Here is a 17,406-nt window from a genome sequence, read left to right as displayed (position 1 = left end):
TGTGTCCCCCCTTGTTTGTACACGTTTTTGGCAAGCAGACAGAAAATGGTGCTGAACACTGCTGTGAGGGCTAAGCCCCACCCCCTCTTCAACGCTGTTCAGCCCTGGTATAATAGTTTTATATGCTGGCAGGGGACCGTATATAGTGTCTATACACTATATACCTCCTCAAATAACTTATATAATGCTTTCCATGGCGCCCCCTCCCCCCCCCCCCCCCCCCCCCCATGCAACCGTTGGTGTGTGGGAGCAATGACGCGCAGCGCAATCGCTGCTGTATACTGGCGGGGGTAACGTGCCGGGGCCCGAATATGACTTCTTGCCAGTGAAAAAGAGACTCTGTAACTGCTGTCCAGGGCGCTCACCCCCCCCCCCCCCCGAGCATCCTGCACCCGGAGAGTGCCGTTGGTGTGTGGGAGCATGGAGCACAGCGCTACCACTGCGCTTACCTCCATTACTGAAGTTTTCTGCCGTCTGAAGTCTTCTGTTCTTCTCATACTCACCCGGCTTCTTTCTTCTGGCTTCTGTGAGGGGGGTGACGGCGCGGCTCTGGGAACAAGCAGCTAGGCGAACAAAGTGATCGAACCCTCTGGAGCTAATGGTATCCAGTAGCCTAAGAAGCAGAGCCCTTAACTAAGAAGAAGTAGGTCTGACTTCTCTCCCCTCAGTCCCACGATGCAGGGAGCCTGTAGCCAGCAGGTCTCCCTGAAAATAAAAAAACCTAACAAAGTCTTTAGGGAAACTCTATAGAGCTCCCCTAGTGTGTCCAGTCACTCCTGGGCAGAGTCTAACTGAGGTCTGGAGGAGGGGCATAGAGGGAGGAGCCAGTTTACACCCATTCAAAGTCTTATAGTGTGCCCATGTCTCCTGCAGATCCCGTCTATACCCCATGGTCCTTAAGGAGTCCCCAGCATCCTCTAGGACGTATGAGAAATTATACCAAATAAAGGCTTGACATATCTCCCTTTGCATGTAATGGGTCTATATATAATATATTAGTTTCACCTTTTTTAAGTTGCATTACTGAAATTAAGTCTTGCACGATATATTATTTTCTGAGTTTCACCTGTATTGGAGATATGGGTCCATGGTGCTAGCAGTGATCTGTATATAGCCCAGGTATCTTGTCCCTTGCTACTTGCTCCTCCTTTCATGGCTCTGGCTACCAGACTGCAACCTACAGGCAATGGTCAAAACAGTCCCTTTAATTGGGCCTCCATGTACAGCTGTAGCTTACAGCCTACCACTGTCTGGGACTGTGCTGCACCATCCTCAGACAAAGTCACTGGATACCAGGGGTGGTGAACTGATTGGCTGGTGGGGCATTCTACCAGAAAATCTCAATTAACCTCAAATCTATTGACTGAAGAAGCCTTGGTCTTTATAGGTAATGGATGTCCGTTGGCCATCCCAAATGCTCTGTGGATGTACACACAACATGCACCTGTATATTAGGGTGTAGATTGCACTGTACAAAGAATATGCAACTGCACAAACTGTGCCAATAATGTGACCACAGCTTTGTCAAACCACCAACAGCCCTCACTGTGAAGATCAAGTTCTTGAGGCTGTAGAGTCCTTTAACATAATCTATAGCCAAAGGCCTATTGGAATAATAAGTGGTTTAAAATGGCAAATATTTTACCACAATTCTTGATTGTTACACAATTGGTGCAACCACACACGGTGACCCCAACATTTTCTAATTTTACCAAATAGATTTAATCTGGCATAGTGGTTAGGAGTTGTACCTCATAGCATTCTGACATTGCTTTGAGTCCAACAAGGGCCCTATATAAAAATATTTTCTAGAATATGCTGCAAAATGCCTAACAAAATAAATGTGGTGGCATAGTGGTTAGCATTACTAACCTTTGCACAGAGGTCCTGGCTTAGATCCAACCAGGAGCCTATATAAGAATGTTCTCTAAAGTGCTACATAATGTTTGCCATAGAAATAACTTGATAAAATACTGGGTTGTAGGCAGTCGTAGACTTACTACCATGGAAACTCTCATTGCCTAATACCAGGTGTGTAACTGTGAGATTCTGGAGTCCAGGCGTCTGTCAGGTGTAGGAACCGGCAGGATCTTCATGAGCTGGGAATGAGTTGCCTTTATTCGGATTAGGTGCCAGCAAGAAGTGTCTTAGGCTATTACCTTGCTTTTGGGATTTGACCTTGTTGTCATTGATGGTATTGGTGTAACCTGAATCTGATGTCCTCCAAGACCTGTCGCGTCATTCCCAGAAGAGTACTGAACAAGAGCGTAATAGTCCAAAAGTGCAGCCAGTCACCCACATCTGTATAGTTTCCGTTTTGGGGTACTACAGTGACGGACTACATAATTTCAGCCGTAGCTGTCGTGTGCAACCCAGTTCCAAGAATGTTGGGGCATGATCTCCTCCATAGGAAGCAGACCTACAGTGGGATTTTCAATGAAGATACTTGTTAAACTCCTGCCTACTCTAGCCCTGGTAGGGCCCTGGTTGGGAATCGAACTTGGGAACCCAGTACTGTGAGGCAGCAATGCTGGCTATTCAAGAAAAGTGAAACTGCACATCGTGACCAGTGACATGTCTTGCTTCTCCTCACACCCCCGTAGATGTGCGCTAGAAAAATTAGCATTGTTGAGCGTATCGTCGTGGGCAGATGTGTGCGCAGCTGGTTAAGATTTTGGTGTATATAGTGTCTTCGATTTTTCCCTTGCCTGCAGGCTGTGTTCGGTCATAACCTGGCAGAGGACTCCTCCCATTACTGCATTTCTCAGGTATAGTCTTAAGGTTATACTTAAGACTATACCTGAGTTTGTATTGTTATTGGCTCTTTGACACTTCTGGGTGTTTGGCCTTCTCTAAGTGCTGAATTATTGCATGCTGTAAGCATAAACAGCACATGGCTGCAAGGTAGTAGGTATAGCCCTGTGTGTATTCTGTGACCTAGGCTACTTACCCCAATTGCCCCCCTCATCAGAATTCAAGACTGTAGTAAATAGGATAACCACATCGGTCTACTTCATCTTATCCATGTAACTGATTTGATCTTGGGCTTACCTGCAGGTGAACAGGTGGCGGTGTACCGTACCCAGGAGGGTAAGGTGTATGTCGTGGATGCCTACTGCCCTCACTTGGGTGCCAACCTTGCAGTAGGAGGTCAAGTGGTCGGTGACTGCATAGAGTGCCCATTCCATGGGTGGCAGTTCCATGGCAAGGATGGAAAGTGTGCCAGGATACCATATGCTGAAAAAGGTATGCCATCCACTGTTGGTAGAATTCAATAGACCGATTTAATATACGAACTGGGCGTTTCTTCCACTTAATGATCTGAGTTTTTCCCTGTACTTTATAATAGATGCCTACATCAATTAGTATAGAGTACTTTTCGCCCTTGCATGTAGGAGCAACCGGGTGCGTTGAGGCGGTCGTGTTCGGTTGTCACTCAACAGTGTGTCCTTGTTAGCAGAAGGTTCTTCACGTCTACAGCCACCCCCATAAGTCATGTGTTAACAGTCCATGAGTGAGGTCGGATAGTTAAGTCAATTTGACTGAGCTACTAATCAATGCACCTGTGATCAAGCATGGATACCTTCAAAACCTGCACTGTAATGGTGGCGTTTGGGAAACTCTAACAAAATCTTGGATGCAGATACCCTATAAGCCTCTTATACCTGTAGATATGTTTTCCATGGATCTGATACTGTCCACATCTTTAAGTGGTTTCTACCTAGGTGTCTCACTCTGAAATTGGAGTTTCTTTGTAGAACACTGAGTAGTATTGCGCATGAGTACATCCACGATATTATCAGGACTGGATGTTTGTACGTTCTTCCCTATTGAATGTTGCAAGAGACTTGGATTGTACTCTGCTTAATATACTCTCTAGTTGGAAGACCTGTGCACAAGATGGAAGAAGCCTTGCTAAACATTTGTAAATATAGTGCAATGGCCCTGGTTCCCCCATCTATAGACTCTTGTTGGTGTTCTCTGAACTGTATTTTTGGTCTGTTCTTCATAGAGTTCCTAGATCTGCTTCCTGGTTGTCAATCTAGTACTGCACCAGCCTCGTGTGTGGGATTCCCCCTAGATAAGGGTCTTCATGGCGCATGGCTAACACCCCTTGAGCTAGCAGCGTCACATGCAGTTGTCTGTGGAACACAGAACATTGCTTTGCAGCGATGTGACGTCTGCTGCTGGAACACTTATCCCAGGAAGTCCGCACTCCCACCTTGTCTATGGTCAAAGGTATAATTTTTTTTTATATTTTTCAAATCTGCTTGCAGTGCCGGAGTTTGCCAAGATTAAAGCCTGGCCTTGCTGCGAGATAAATGAGACGGTGTTCGTGTGGTACCACTGTGACCACATCGAGCCTACTTGGCATGTTCCAGAGCAAGAAGAGATCACGGCTGAAAAGTGGGTGTACAGGGGCCGTACAGAGCATTATGTGAACGCTCACATTGAGGTAAGATTAAGATACTGCTGATTCATGACCTACGGCATGCGTGGCCTACACTTTTTAGAATATGCTCACGATAGACTCTTGTTTAGGCAATGTGAAATAAAGATACTGGACATCTGGTGCCTGGGAGTACTCTTAATAATGGACATTTAAGGACCAGTATGTGGCCACTGTACTATTACATATACATTAACTTGTATAACTCCCCCTTGGCATGCCCACTCACCCAGCAACAGATGGCTGTGGTGTCTCACATGATTCACACCAAAGGGAAGGAGATTTAATAAAAATGTCCATTACTGTTAAAGCTTTTGAAGGCAACGCATTCAAATGTCCTGCTGGTGGCACTATGCCCTCATCCATTATGGAAAGCAGAGGACACTTTTTTTTCAGGGCAAGGCAGAAGGATGTTCAGGCCTCCAGATTCAGGTTTACCAGTCAAACATGGACCTGGATTTCAGAGTAATGCCCATATTGTTCCTTGGACAGATCTTCTTCTGCTCTGGGATCCACCATTCTTGTACACCTCCTCGAAGCCATTCATTCTCTGCCACCCCACTAGAACTCAACCACATCCCCCATCTAGTGTTGGAGAGTTTAGTGGATAGGGATCCATTGTTGCCATGATCATAAACGTGGGGGCATTGTGAGTACAGAACATAGGCCCTCTTCATGAAGTGTCACACTATTGTATTAAATACTCTCTAGTGGTGCTTGTAAAATGTTCCCCCTCTCAGTAATGCTTCTCAGCTAAACTGTCACTCCATGATTGCAGGAAATCCCTGAGAATGCAGCGGATATAGCGCACCTTCGTTTCCTGCATGAACCCGGCATCCTAAGCGGCGTGGACCTGCGCTATACAAAGTCCCGGATCTGGGATTTTTTCAAGCACACTTGGAAGGCGAGTTGAGCTGGATTAGATTGTGCCATGGAGGGTCTTCTAGAGAAGCCTAACCGCTGCTCTCTTCTCGTCCAGAGTTCTTGTGGTGGTTTGCGTGGCCATATAATACAGACTTCCCTGTTTTTACAGTAACTATTACCAGTGACTGTAGCTGCTCACCCTCTGTCTATGATGCACTCTCTAGGTCCAGTGGGAGTCCGAGCCAGCCCCCAACAAGCACTGTTCCCAGATGATACTCCAGCACAGCTCTTTGATTTTCGGGAAGCACTACTCCATCCTTGATCTGGATGTTGTGGCCCGCCAGGTGAGTGTTTCCTCTTCTACTGCAACACTACAGGTCTAAAGCAGACCTAATCCACACTTAGTGGGTCCTAAGAATGCAGCCTCATGCATAGTAGTCACGGTACCTCCTCACAAGCTCTGCTGCAGAGCACACAACTGCTTGGCATGGAAGGTGTAGTTGTATTAAAATGTCATTCCCATCATGCCACTGATTCATACCCCTAGTCCGTTGCCATTGATGTGGATTCAATATTGATGTCTGATGGGAAGAGGTAGCTGGACTCCCAGTGAGCTACTGCCAATACATGCCGCTGCCTTCAAGACTGAACTGTAGGGTACCTGTCCCGGGGCACAATTATGAGCTGCGACAGAGACCCAGTCTACAGAAAGTCCTGTGCAACTCTGCTAGTGTCAGGATTTTTTTTTTTTTATGTTTTCCCCCCCCACCGCAGGATCCACAGGATAACAATGATATGATGAAGCGACAGCAGATTTGCACCAATCGGTCAAAGCTTTTCCGGCCTCCCACCATATATCCCACCCCCTGGCTCAGGCAAATCTGTTTTCTTTGTTTGGTGCGGCAGGAGCCGGACCATGGTCGGAGGGCTGCTAGGTTTTAGCAGCCTCAAGCTTTCTTAGTTTCTTTTTATAGTCCTAACTATAAATATATATATAATTTTTTTTTTTTTTTTTCTTGAGTGATCTTTCTAAACGGCGTCTTGTACGTACCTTAGTCGCTGTAACAACTCTCCGCCGGGGGTCACGACAACGCTTACCCGCAAGTACAGTGCTGTTTTGGCGGGCGTCTGTGTCGGATATACTAGCAGGTCCAGCTGACATTACCAGGTTGTGGCCAGAGCACAGGGAGCAAGTAGGGGAATACGGACACAGCCGCACTGTTTTGGGAGGAGACTACCAAACCGTTACTGACGCGGCTGCCACCACTAGTGCTCCAGCGCTAGGCCTTAGGGATCAGAGGCTCCAGGAATAGTATGAGGCCGCGATCCCTAGGGTTGATGGCAGCAGTGGGGAGTTGGATGCTCTCCTGGTCGTGCCCAAACCCCCCCCTGGGTTCATGACCAGTTTCCTCCGAGTCTCACCATGAACTGTTTCCCGCTTCTATCTCAGATGTACACGAATGGGACCCAGCGACAGTATAGGCGGCTGTGTGACTGGTGCATCGGTGATCACGGAGCGTCTGTGTTCACTATAGGTTCATGGAGCTGCAGTGTACACTAGCGAATGCTCAGTAGATCCAGACGCTACTAATGTATTGATCGGTCCTGGAAGTGAGGTGAGTCTCCCTGTATCCCACTCTTGAGTAGAGGTAATACAGCACTAAGTTTCTATCTACCCTTTGAGTACGAATAGTTGGATAAGTGCCTATTGCATGAGTCTGTATACATTTACTGTTTCTTTCGCAATTGCAAAAGCAGGTAAATCAACCTTTGAAAAGGCTAAGGACAGCAAAACGAGTCAGAACTTTCTTTCCCCCTAGATCAGTGAGCTACTAAAAAGGATACTTTTGGCTACGGGACTTCAACGGATTCAGTGGATTTCCTATTGTGAACGGTCCAAGCATTGAAGGTTAAAGGGACTCCTGCAAAATGCGCCTCCAAGTGCTACCATCTAACTAGGATTGACGCTAAACGGACTCTCCCTTGAAAAATACCTAAGGACCGGTAACTATATCCATCTTTGGGACCTTTTTTTTGCATATGGTCCATGTAAAAAACAAACTGCAATTTCAGTTGACCTGCAACCAATATAGGTCCTGTTTTGGACTCTAAATCACACAGGACCCTAACTGAGCCCACATGCTTGACCATTTGAAGGGGTGGTAATTATCTTTTTATTTGCTGTTTCAACAGATTATGTATGTATATTTTTTTTTAAATAACTTCTTGATAGAAATTAGTGCTGATTAGCTAAAGCATTTCATCTAGGATAGCTCATTATGAGACTGAAATGCAGGTTTTGAAAAATCTGTAGAGGTGTTGTGTTCTACTCCCACTACCTCATCAAAATCCCCTAGTATATGCCCAAAAAAGCGTGTTCTTTCCCAGATAATGCGGGGGACACAGATACCAACTCTGACACTGGAGACAGTGATGGAGATATACTGAGGGGGGAGGCATCCCTTGCTATGGGGGTGCAGCTCATGATTGAGGCCAATCGGGACGTTTTACACTTTACTGACAAGGTACCTGAACAGGTCGCGGAAGCTTACTTTACTGACAATAAGAGCCTCCCTTACCTTCCCTGCGTCTAAGGAATTAAACGCTTTATTTGAAAAATCCTGGGAGAACCTGGAGAAAAACTTCCAGATCCCAAAGAGTTCTTGTTGCTTTTTCATTCTCCTAAAGAGGATAGGAAAAAGTGTTTGCGGAGGTGTCAAGTCTTTGGGGCGTACCTCCAAATAGACATGATGGCCTCCTGCCTCAACAAGGAGCTTCGCAGGTACTGTTCCAGGTCGTGAGACCCACAGGCAGTGGCGGTGGAAGCACTGGTAACTCAGTGGATCTTCTAGTCTGTGTATGTTTCTTCCTCCTTCCATTCATCCTAAGGATTCTAAAACTTATAAAAAAACGAGTTCAGGCGATCTGCATTGCTCCAGACTGGCCAAGACTAGCTTGGTATGCAGATCTTCTGGAGTTACTGCTGAAAGATCCGAGGCCTCGTCCTCTTTTGAGAGGACCTTCTGCAACAGGGGCCATTCGCTTATCAAGACTTACCACAGCTGTTTGACGGCATGGAGTTTGAAGGCCAGATCCTGGCTCTGAAAGGCATTCGAAACAAAGTTATTCCTACCCTGATGCAGGCTAGGAAAGGAGTAACATCTAAACATTACCATCGCATTTAGAAAGTATGTGTCTTGGTGTGAATCTAAAGTTTCCTATGGTGGAGTTTCAACTTGGGTGGGGTGTGGGTGTGGGCCTACGTTTGGGCTCCATAAAAGTCCAGATTTTGGCCTTGTCCATTTTCTTCTAGAAACAATTGGCTTCCCTCCCTGAGGTTCAAGCTTTCTTGAAAGGGGTGTTGCACATCCAGCCTCCCTTTGTGCCTCCTACGGCACCTTGAGATCTTAACGTGGTGTTGCAGTTCCTGCAACACCACGTTAAGATGGCCTCTACAGGAGGTTGAGGTCAAGTTTCTCACTTGGAAGGTGATCACACTGTTGGCATTAGCTTCGGCTTGTGCGTGTGTCTGAATTGGGGACATTGTCCTGCAAGAGCCCCTACTTGATTATCCATGAAGATAGAGCTGAGCTCAGGACGCGTCGGCAGTTTCTTCCAAAGGTTGTCTGCCTTTCAAATCAACCAACCTATTGTGGTGCCAGTGGCTACTGACTCCTCAATTACCTCAGTCTATGGATGTTGTGAGGGCTTTGAAGAGTTATGTGAAGAGGACATCCCAGAAAGTAGGACGCGGTTTGTCCTTTATGATCCCAACAAGATTGGGTGTCCTGATTCTAATCAGACTATTTCTCGCTGGAACGGGTTCACTATCCAGCATGCTTATTCTATGTTAGGATTGCAGTGTCCTACGTCTGTTAAGGCCCACTCTACTTGTAAGATTGGTACTTCCTGGGCGGCTGCCCGGACGTCTCTGCTTTACAGTTTTGCCGAGCGGCTACTTGGTCAGGGTCGAACACGTTTGCTAAGTTCTACAAGTTTGATACTTTGACCAATCGGTTCTGCAGGAGCCTCTGTGCTCTCCCTCCCGTACTGGGAGCTTTGGTACATCCCCCATGGTACTAATGTGGACCCCAGCATCCTCTACAGACTACGAGAAAAGGATTTACCGGTAGGTAATTAAAAATCCTATTTTTAGTTCAGAAGCCGAATGGGTCATTTCGGCCCATTCTCATTCTGAAAGGACTGAATAAATGCATTTGGGTACTTCTGTTCACATGGAGAAGTTACGTTCATCATTTTGGCCATGGAGCCAGGGGATTATATGGTATCCCTGGATATACAGGATGCTTACCTACATGTTCCTGTAGCACTGTCCTATCAGTGCCATCTCAGGTTCGCTATCCTCCAACAGCATTTTCAGTTCCAGGCCCTACCTTTTGGGTTAGCCACAGCTCCCAGAGTATTTACAAAGATTATGGTGGTAATAGCAGTTTATCTCTGCCAGCAGGGGATAAGAATATTTCCATACATCGACAATCTCTTAACCCTGGCACAGACACAGGAATTGCTCTTTTATGTCATCTGCAACAGACAATAACGTGTCTGCAGAACCACGGGTGGCTCATAAATTGGGCAAAATAGTCTCTGGTTCCGTCACAACGGATGACTCACTTGGGAGCTGTACTGGATTCAAGTCTTCAGAGTAATTTTACCCCTGAGCAAACTATCCAAGGTTCAGTCAAGGATTCGGGACTTGTTACACAGTCAAAAGGTATCCATTCACGCAACAATGCGTGTGATGGGTTTGATGGAGTACGCACAATTCCACTCAAGGCCTCTGCAGCGTCTGATTCTTGCCAATTGGAATGGGTTGAATCAGACGATAAAAACAGATTATGGTTCTTACAATAGAAGTAATAAGGTCATTAGCCTGGTGGCTACAGATATCCCATCTGGACAAGGAGACCCTTTTGGAAATCAGATTGGGAAATTCTGTCGACAGATGCCAGTATCCAGGGCTTGGGAGCAGTGTCAGGAAGGTTGTGTTTTCAGGGGCAATGGACCAAGGAAGAAAGTTGCCTGCCAATAAATATATTGGAACTTCGGGCCATATACATAGCACTGAGTCAGGCAAAGGACAGTCTTTGGGGGGAAAACCAGTCCAGATCCGCTCGGACAATGCGACGGCAGTAGTGTACCTCAACCATCAGTGAGGAACTCGCAGCCGAAAAGCGATGAAGGAGGTAAGTCGCATACTAAAATGGGCAGAACTTCATCATCCAGCCTTGTCTGCAGTGTTTGTTCCGGGATTCCTAAACTGCAAAGCGGATTTTCTCAGTCAACACGCCATTCAGGCAAGCGAATGGGCTCTACACCTGGAGCTCTTCCAGACTCTAGTAAACAAGTTGGGGTTGCCAGAGATGGATCTCATGGCGTCCCAGCTGAACAACAAAGTGCTCGCATACGGGTCAAGAACAAAGGATCCCAGAGCGATCTTTGTGGATGCCCTGTTGGTGAGATGGGATTTTCATCTGGTTTGTGTTTCCTCCAGTCACCCGATTACCCAGGGTGGTGAGAGATAAAGCAAGGAAAAGGTGCCGTGATACTAATAGCTCTGGCTTGGCCCAGAAGACATTGGTACACAGATCTGCAGAGGATGTCCATGGATGTTCCACTTCTGTTTCCTCAACGTCCAGATCTGATGCAGGGTCCTTGTTATCAGACATGTGGATCGACTGTCTTTGACTGCGTGGCTTATTGAAACCTCTATCCTGAAGTCAAGAGTATAATCACTACAGGTAATTCAAACTATGCTCAGAGCAAGGAAACCTCCCTCCGCTCGCATTTATCACCGAATATGGCAAACCTATATTCATTGGTGCAGTGTGAGGAAAATGGACCCTAAGTCTTTCAGAATTTCCAGGGTCTTGGCATTCCTTCAGGCAGGAATTGATGAAGGTTTGAAGGTGGCTTCCTTGAGAGTGCAAGTCTTGGCATTGACCGTATGGTTCCAAAAGCAAATTGCCAATTTACAGGACGTGCGTACTTTTTTCCAGGGAATGCTGCGCATTCAACCTCCTTTTGTTCCTCCTACAGTGCCTTGGGACTTAAGTCTAGTCCTGAAAGCCCTTCAAGTTGCCCCGTTTGAACCACTTAATAAAGTGTATCTTAAATGGTTAACAGCTAAAGTTCTCTTTCTACTGACTATGGCATCAGCTAGAAGTGTCAGATTTAGGGACATTATCATGTAATTCCCCACTTCTGATGGTGTGTGGGGTTTTTTTTTTTTTTTTTTTTTTTTATCCAGACAAAGCAGTTCTCTGAAATAGATCTGGGTATCTTCCGAAGATGGTGTCTAAATTCCACTTTAATGAAGAAATTGTAGTCCCGGCTTTCCAGGAACTGGGCCTTTCTGCAGAAGATGCATCGCTGGACATAGTCTGTGCATTAAGGATATACGTGAATCATACCAGTGCCATCAGAAAGACAGATTCTCTCTTCATTCTCTACGGATTTCACGAGCGGATGGCCTGCTGATAAGCAGACACTGGCAAGATGGCTTCGGATGACCATTTCAGAAGCATATTCTCGGGCTGATCTCCATGTTCCGGCTAATGTTTCTGCTCACTCTACTCGTAAGGTAGGTCCATCATGGGCAGCACAACATGGTGCTTCAGCAGAACAGATATGTAAGGCAGCCACATGGTCTTCTAATAACACAACTAATGATAGACATTATGCTTGGATACCTTTGCCTCTCATGACGCTGAATTTGGGTGAAGGATTCTCCTGTCCAATCAGGAGCGTCCCCACCACTAAATTGCTTTGGGAAATCCCATTGTTATCCTGTGGACCCTGCCGGAGAAATATACGTTACGGTAAGAACTTACCGTTGATGGTATTTCTCCTAAATCCACAGGGATCCCACCCTGACGCACCTGATTTAAGGATCCTTTTACTCACTAACCTCTTCCCTTGTACGGAAGGGTGTGCATGTGTGTGCTTATCGCCTGATTAGGGCTATCTGTGATGCTCCTGCCTTGAGCTTTGGAATACAACTGATTTGCATGAGCAAGGAGGCGGGGATATGGATGGGCCCATTGCATGCTGGGAGGCCGGAAAAGCTTTGACCGATTGGCGCAAATCCGCTGTCGCTTCATCATATCCCATTGTTATCCTGTGGACTTACCGTTAACGCTAATTTCTTACCATAACATATATTTTTTGCTGAAGATATGTCTTGGTCGCAACGTGATGCAACTAGGACACACCAGGACTCTGTGCTCATAAATTATGTGACACTTGTATGTTGTGTGCGACTGAGCCTGTATACGGCGCACAACAGAACTTGTATTGCTGCAGCTGTTACATTGTAGCACTTCGTATGCAGATTCAGAATTGCACACAGTGATACAATTGTCATATCAAATTAATCAGCAAAGCCTCCTGGTGCGTCGTAGCTCCATCGTGTTGCAACAAAGACCTGTTTGTAGTAAAAAGATGCCAGCAGAGTCGCACTGCGTGTGTGTGTGGGGGGGGTTGTTTGATGTGACTTTACACAATGATGTTTGAGAACACATCTATATTGGTGGCATTTGACTCGATGGATGTATATTGGCTGAGAGGTAACATTAGATGCAGGCAGTGGTGGCTGCAGAGGTGGGGCAGCACAGCCCAAAAGTCCAATGGGGGAGACACTATAACTGCTAGGGAGTTCCAGCTGGTGGTGATTGGCAGCAATTGGGGGGGCAGTTGGTGTCATTCCCCAATTGCACCACCTGCTTCCAGATGAGAACCTCAATACATGGCCTGTTGGGGGTACTTAAGCGTTGAGGATGAGAACCACCATTCTAGACTACAGTATTTTATACATCTTTACTCCATATTGTCATCTGCCCCAAAGGACTTGTCCCCCTCACCCATCTGATGTCTCAACAGGTCGGCCCTGGAATTGTGTTCCTCAACTTTAAACACGCCTTCCTGGGCTCTGGAGTGATTGTGCACTGCGTGACACCGGTAGAGCCTCTGCTGCAGAAAGTCTCCCACGCCATGTATTACCAGAGAAATATTCCTGCCTTCATCCCCAAGTTTATTCTCCGAGCGGAATGCATCCAGGTAGGTGATCACAGCAGGCTGATCGGAGACCTTGGGCAGACTAGGAATGTGTGTGAAGTCTGTGTCTGAATGTACAAATGTAGCCGTGCTCCCCTTTGCCGCAACACAGCTTGCTGCATGGCATGCCAGGCTGCAACTATTCACAGTTGGTGATTGCTCCATTAATTCCTAAAATTAGTGCCACATCACAGTAAGATGAGCATGTATAGTAGAAGTTAAATAAATAAAGAAAATAAATATATTTATAAAAAAAATAATTCCCCTTTGGGTTCCATAGGGCTCCACAGGGTAGACAATTGGGTGTAGGTTGTGGTATAGGACCAGGCACCAAACAGTTAAGCTTTTAGGTATCCCAAGATGCTCTGGTCTGGCCCGCTTCCATGCTCGGGCTCACCAAAACAAAACTTGCCAGCCCCAAGCATTTATTTATTTATTTCTACACAACTAGAATAGTTCCCACGAGGTACCCCATGACTGCAAGCTCAGGGGGGAGAATGGGGGGCAGCATAGGTAGGAACCACAGTCTTGTATGCAGTCCTGCCTCTGGTCCACACCGGAGGAGCTGGTGTGGACCCTGGTTTGCCTGGGACTCCACTAGACTAGAAAGGGTGTAGGGTTCCCCCCCCCCCCCCTCCCCCCCAATGGCGCAGTTAACTCTTCAAAGGCCAGACAACCGGTGGGTAATGCCAGCATATGGGAAGGCAGCCCTCTGGGTGCCATTCCACTGTAGTTTCCCACCACTGAGCTGCTCCGCCTCAGACTCACGGCAGCCATTTTCAGTGCAGCTACAGGTCCCTGGGAATGCTGGGTCTAGTCTCCCTTTCGAAGGAGCCAGGTTCTACAGCGCTAATATTCTACCGACCACAGCGGCTGTGTAGCTTATTTAGTGCCCATTTCCGTGCATTTAAATTGCATTGTTTGTGACTTGTGCTAGCTCTGCTGTCTGTCCTTCTTTCTATTCCTGTCAGCATAGAATTGACCCTTGTTTTCTACCCCTCTACCCTAAGTTCAGGTGGTTTTAGGGGTTCTTCTCAGAGCTGGTGAATTTCATCACTGTCTGCTACCTGTTGCCATATTGTGTACAATAATTCCCTTGCAGATATGTCTGGCAAAGACCAGGGTCGCAAAGAGGCTGTTGGTCTCCTGTAGGTCCTGTTCTGCAGGTTTATCCCCTCAGGACAATGTTCAGGGTGACTTATTTACAGCTTGTTATATATTTCTTCATCTAGCAACCGCAGCCCCTGTGCAGGAACCCCCCCTCGGCTTCCTATTCAGTTACTGGGTCAGATAGCTGATCGCCTGGCAACCCCTGTGATTACACCCTCTATGGGTTTTCTTCAGCAGGTGCGTCCTGCCATTCCAGTCCCGGCCAGGTTATCCCTCTTGGGTGGATGTGCTCTCTACCTCTGTGCAAAGCCTGGCACAAACCTCCAGAGCTTACCAAAAGATGTTACAGAGCAACAGGCCTTTGCCCTCTAAAGCCACTAGGTGTACTGTCCCCTCTCAAACTGTACACATGAATTTAGAGGCCTTGTCTGGTGAGGGAGAGGAGGCTGTCTCTCTCAAACGGAGTGCCCCTCAGGTGGGGAGAAACGTCTGTCTCCTGTGGATGTATCTGTCCTTGTAAGAGCTGTCAAATATATCCTTCAAATAGAGGACGAGGAGCTATTTAAGTGCCAAAAGGTAGTCTAAGATGAATTTCTTCAGTCTGACCATATTAAGGAGCTCCAAAGCCTGGAATAATCCTGGTAAAAAATTTACGATCCCTAAGCAACTAACTACTTTTGACCCAGTTCCAGCTGCGGACTGTGCGAAGTGGTAGACTTCCCCCTACATAACACATTTAGTTAAATCCTCCACCCTCCCTATCCCTTCAGCTTCTTCCCTAAAGGAGACTATGAATGGGAGGATTGAAGCTTGTCTTAAGTTTGTATATTCCATTACAGGTGCTATTAGAACAGGCAATAGAACACTGGGCTGACGCTTTGGAGGAAGGACTCCCCTTAGATGTTTCACAGGAGACTGTATCACATCGCGCATATCTGGGAGTCTGCCTCTTACCTAGGGGAAGCGGTTTTGGATGCTGGTCTGCTACATCTCTGGTTCCCTGCCACATCCTCTGGCTCCGATCGTGGAAGCGGACATGGATTTCAAGAGGCCTTGGAATTCTTACCTTTCACTGGGTATATCCTGTTTGGAGCTGAACTGGACAAAATTGTGGTTACAGTGGCAGCCTCCAAAAGCTTTCCTGCCCTCAGTCTCTATTGCATGGGCTTGGACCTCCCACCTTTCGCCCACAAGGTAAAGCTAAAGGTCATTCCTTGCCCAGACAAACTACAGTACCTCTACAAAAACTACCAAACCCAGGCCCAAGCAGGCCTAGGCTGCAAGATGTCCACCTACCAAGCCTGCTGAGAAGTCATCGGATTGACTGGATGGGCCTCCTCCTGGGTGACCCCCAAGGTGGGAGGCCGACTTCAATTGGCACAAGCCTGGGTGCAAGAAGTGATCTCTCACGGGTATGCCCCCTCATTCAGGAGATTACCCCTTCAACAATTCTTTTCCACAGGCCTTGTTCGAACCCCAGCAAGGCTTTGGCCCTCAAAGGTTATTCAATTCCTCCTGCAATCAGGAGTGATAGCCCCAGTCCCTTGGTCACAACACAGGACCGATTTGTATTCCACCCTGGTCCTGGTTCAGAAACCCAAAGGGTCTCATTGCCCTCTCCTCAATATCCAATTTCTCAACAAGTTTGTCAGAGTACCTAGGTTTCATCTGGAAACCATCTGCTCTATTGTCCTACAGAGCCTAGGATCTTTATGGTGTTCCTGGACATTGAGGATGTCCCTTATAGCATCCTCTCATCAGCAATTCCTGCAGTTTGCTAACCTGCAACAACATTGCCAATTTTGGGCACTGCCCTTTGGTCTTTCTGCCTGGGGCCTTTAACAAAATTATGGCTGCACAGCTACGTCGTCTGGGAGTCTGACTATTCCCTTATCTGGACGACCTGCTGCTTCTGGCGCACTCCCCAGAGGTCCTACAATGCCAACCTCCAGCTGACTATTGCCTTCCTACAGCAACATGGCTAGCTCATCAACTGAAGGAAGTCATAACTCATGCTTTCACAATGGATGCCACATCTTGAAACTGTCCTAGAGTCTCTGGTCCAGAGTCTGCAGACAAAATTTCAGCACTACAGTGACTAGTATGCAAATTGCTGCACAGTTGTCAAGTGTCCATCCACTCGGCCATGCAAGTCCTGTGGTCCATGGACTCTGTTTTTGACATGGTAGAGTACACCCAATTCCACTCCAGGTGCCTGCAACACCTGATCTTGTCCCAGTGGAATGAACACAATCTGATCAGGTCCCAGATGATGGTCCTCTCCCCAGAGGTATGACTGTCCCTAACCTGGTGGCTCCAGACGGCATGCCTAGACAAGGTGATCCTTCTGGATTCCGGATTGGGTACTACTAGCCACAGATGCCAGTACCTGCGGATGGTGCGCAATGACTGGACAACACTCCTTTTTCAGGGCTGTTGGATTCCCACAGAAAGCCGTTTTGTTCAGGAGCTCCATGCTGCCTGCAGAGCCTGCTCCGGACAGACCAGTCCTCCAGATTCAGTCGGACAACGCCACTGCAGTGGCTTACCTCAACCTCTTGGTCAGTTGTCTATGCAGGAGGTTGCTCGCATTCGGCCGTGGGCTGAAGGCCATCGTCTGGACATCTCCACAGCCTTCATTCCAGGGATACTCAACTGGGAAGTGAACTTCCTCAACCGGCAGATGTACATGCTGGTGAGTGGTCGCTATGCCCATAGGTCATCGAGTTCCTGGTGCACAAGTGGGAACAACCGGACCTGGACCGACACAACTACAAGGTTCCTGTGAACAGGTCCAGGACAAGACCCCGAAGCAGCCTTTGTGGATCGCCTGGCCATGAGGTGCACCATCTGTCTGCCATGTCTTTCCTCCAATCTCCCTTCTGTGGTTTCTTCAGAAGTTCAACTAC

General features: G+C 47.3%; 1 protein-coding gene across 1 annotated transcript in view; it reads left to right on the top strand.

Moving 5' to 3' along the window:
* Positions 1–17,406, top strand: part of LOC134948260 (cholesterol 7-desaturase nvd-like) — a 40,022-nt gene that overhangs the window by 18,885 nt on the left and 3,731 nt on the right. The window contains exons 2-6 of the mRNA XM_063936137.1: positions 3,058–3,246; positions 4,278–4,456; positions 5,229–5,354; positions 5,539–5,658; positions 13,214–13,390. Coding sequence (XP_063792207.1) covers positions 3,058–3,246; positions 4,278–4,456; positions 5,229–5,354; positions 5,539–5,658; positions 13,214–13,390 — 791 coding nt within the window. The remainder of the gene's footprint in view (positions 1–3,057; positions 3,247–4,277; positions 4,457–5,228; positions 5,355–5,538; positions 5,659–13,213; positions 13,391–17,406) is intronic.

The sequence above is a fragment of the Pseudophryne corroboree genome, chromosome 8 (genome assembly GCF_028390025.1).
Source record: "Pseudophryne corroboree isolate aPseCor3 chromosome 8, aPseCor3.hap2, whole genome shotgun sequence".
Classification (NCBI taxonomy): domain Eukaryota; kingdom Metazoa; phylum Chordata; class Amphibia; order Anura; family Myobatrachidae; genus Pseudophryne; species Pseudophryne corroboree.
The sequence above is the reverse complement of the archived record's forward strand: the minus strand, read 5'-3'. Positions and strand labels throughout refer to the sequence as shown.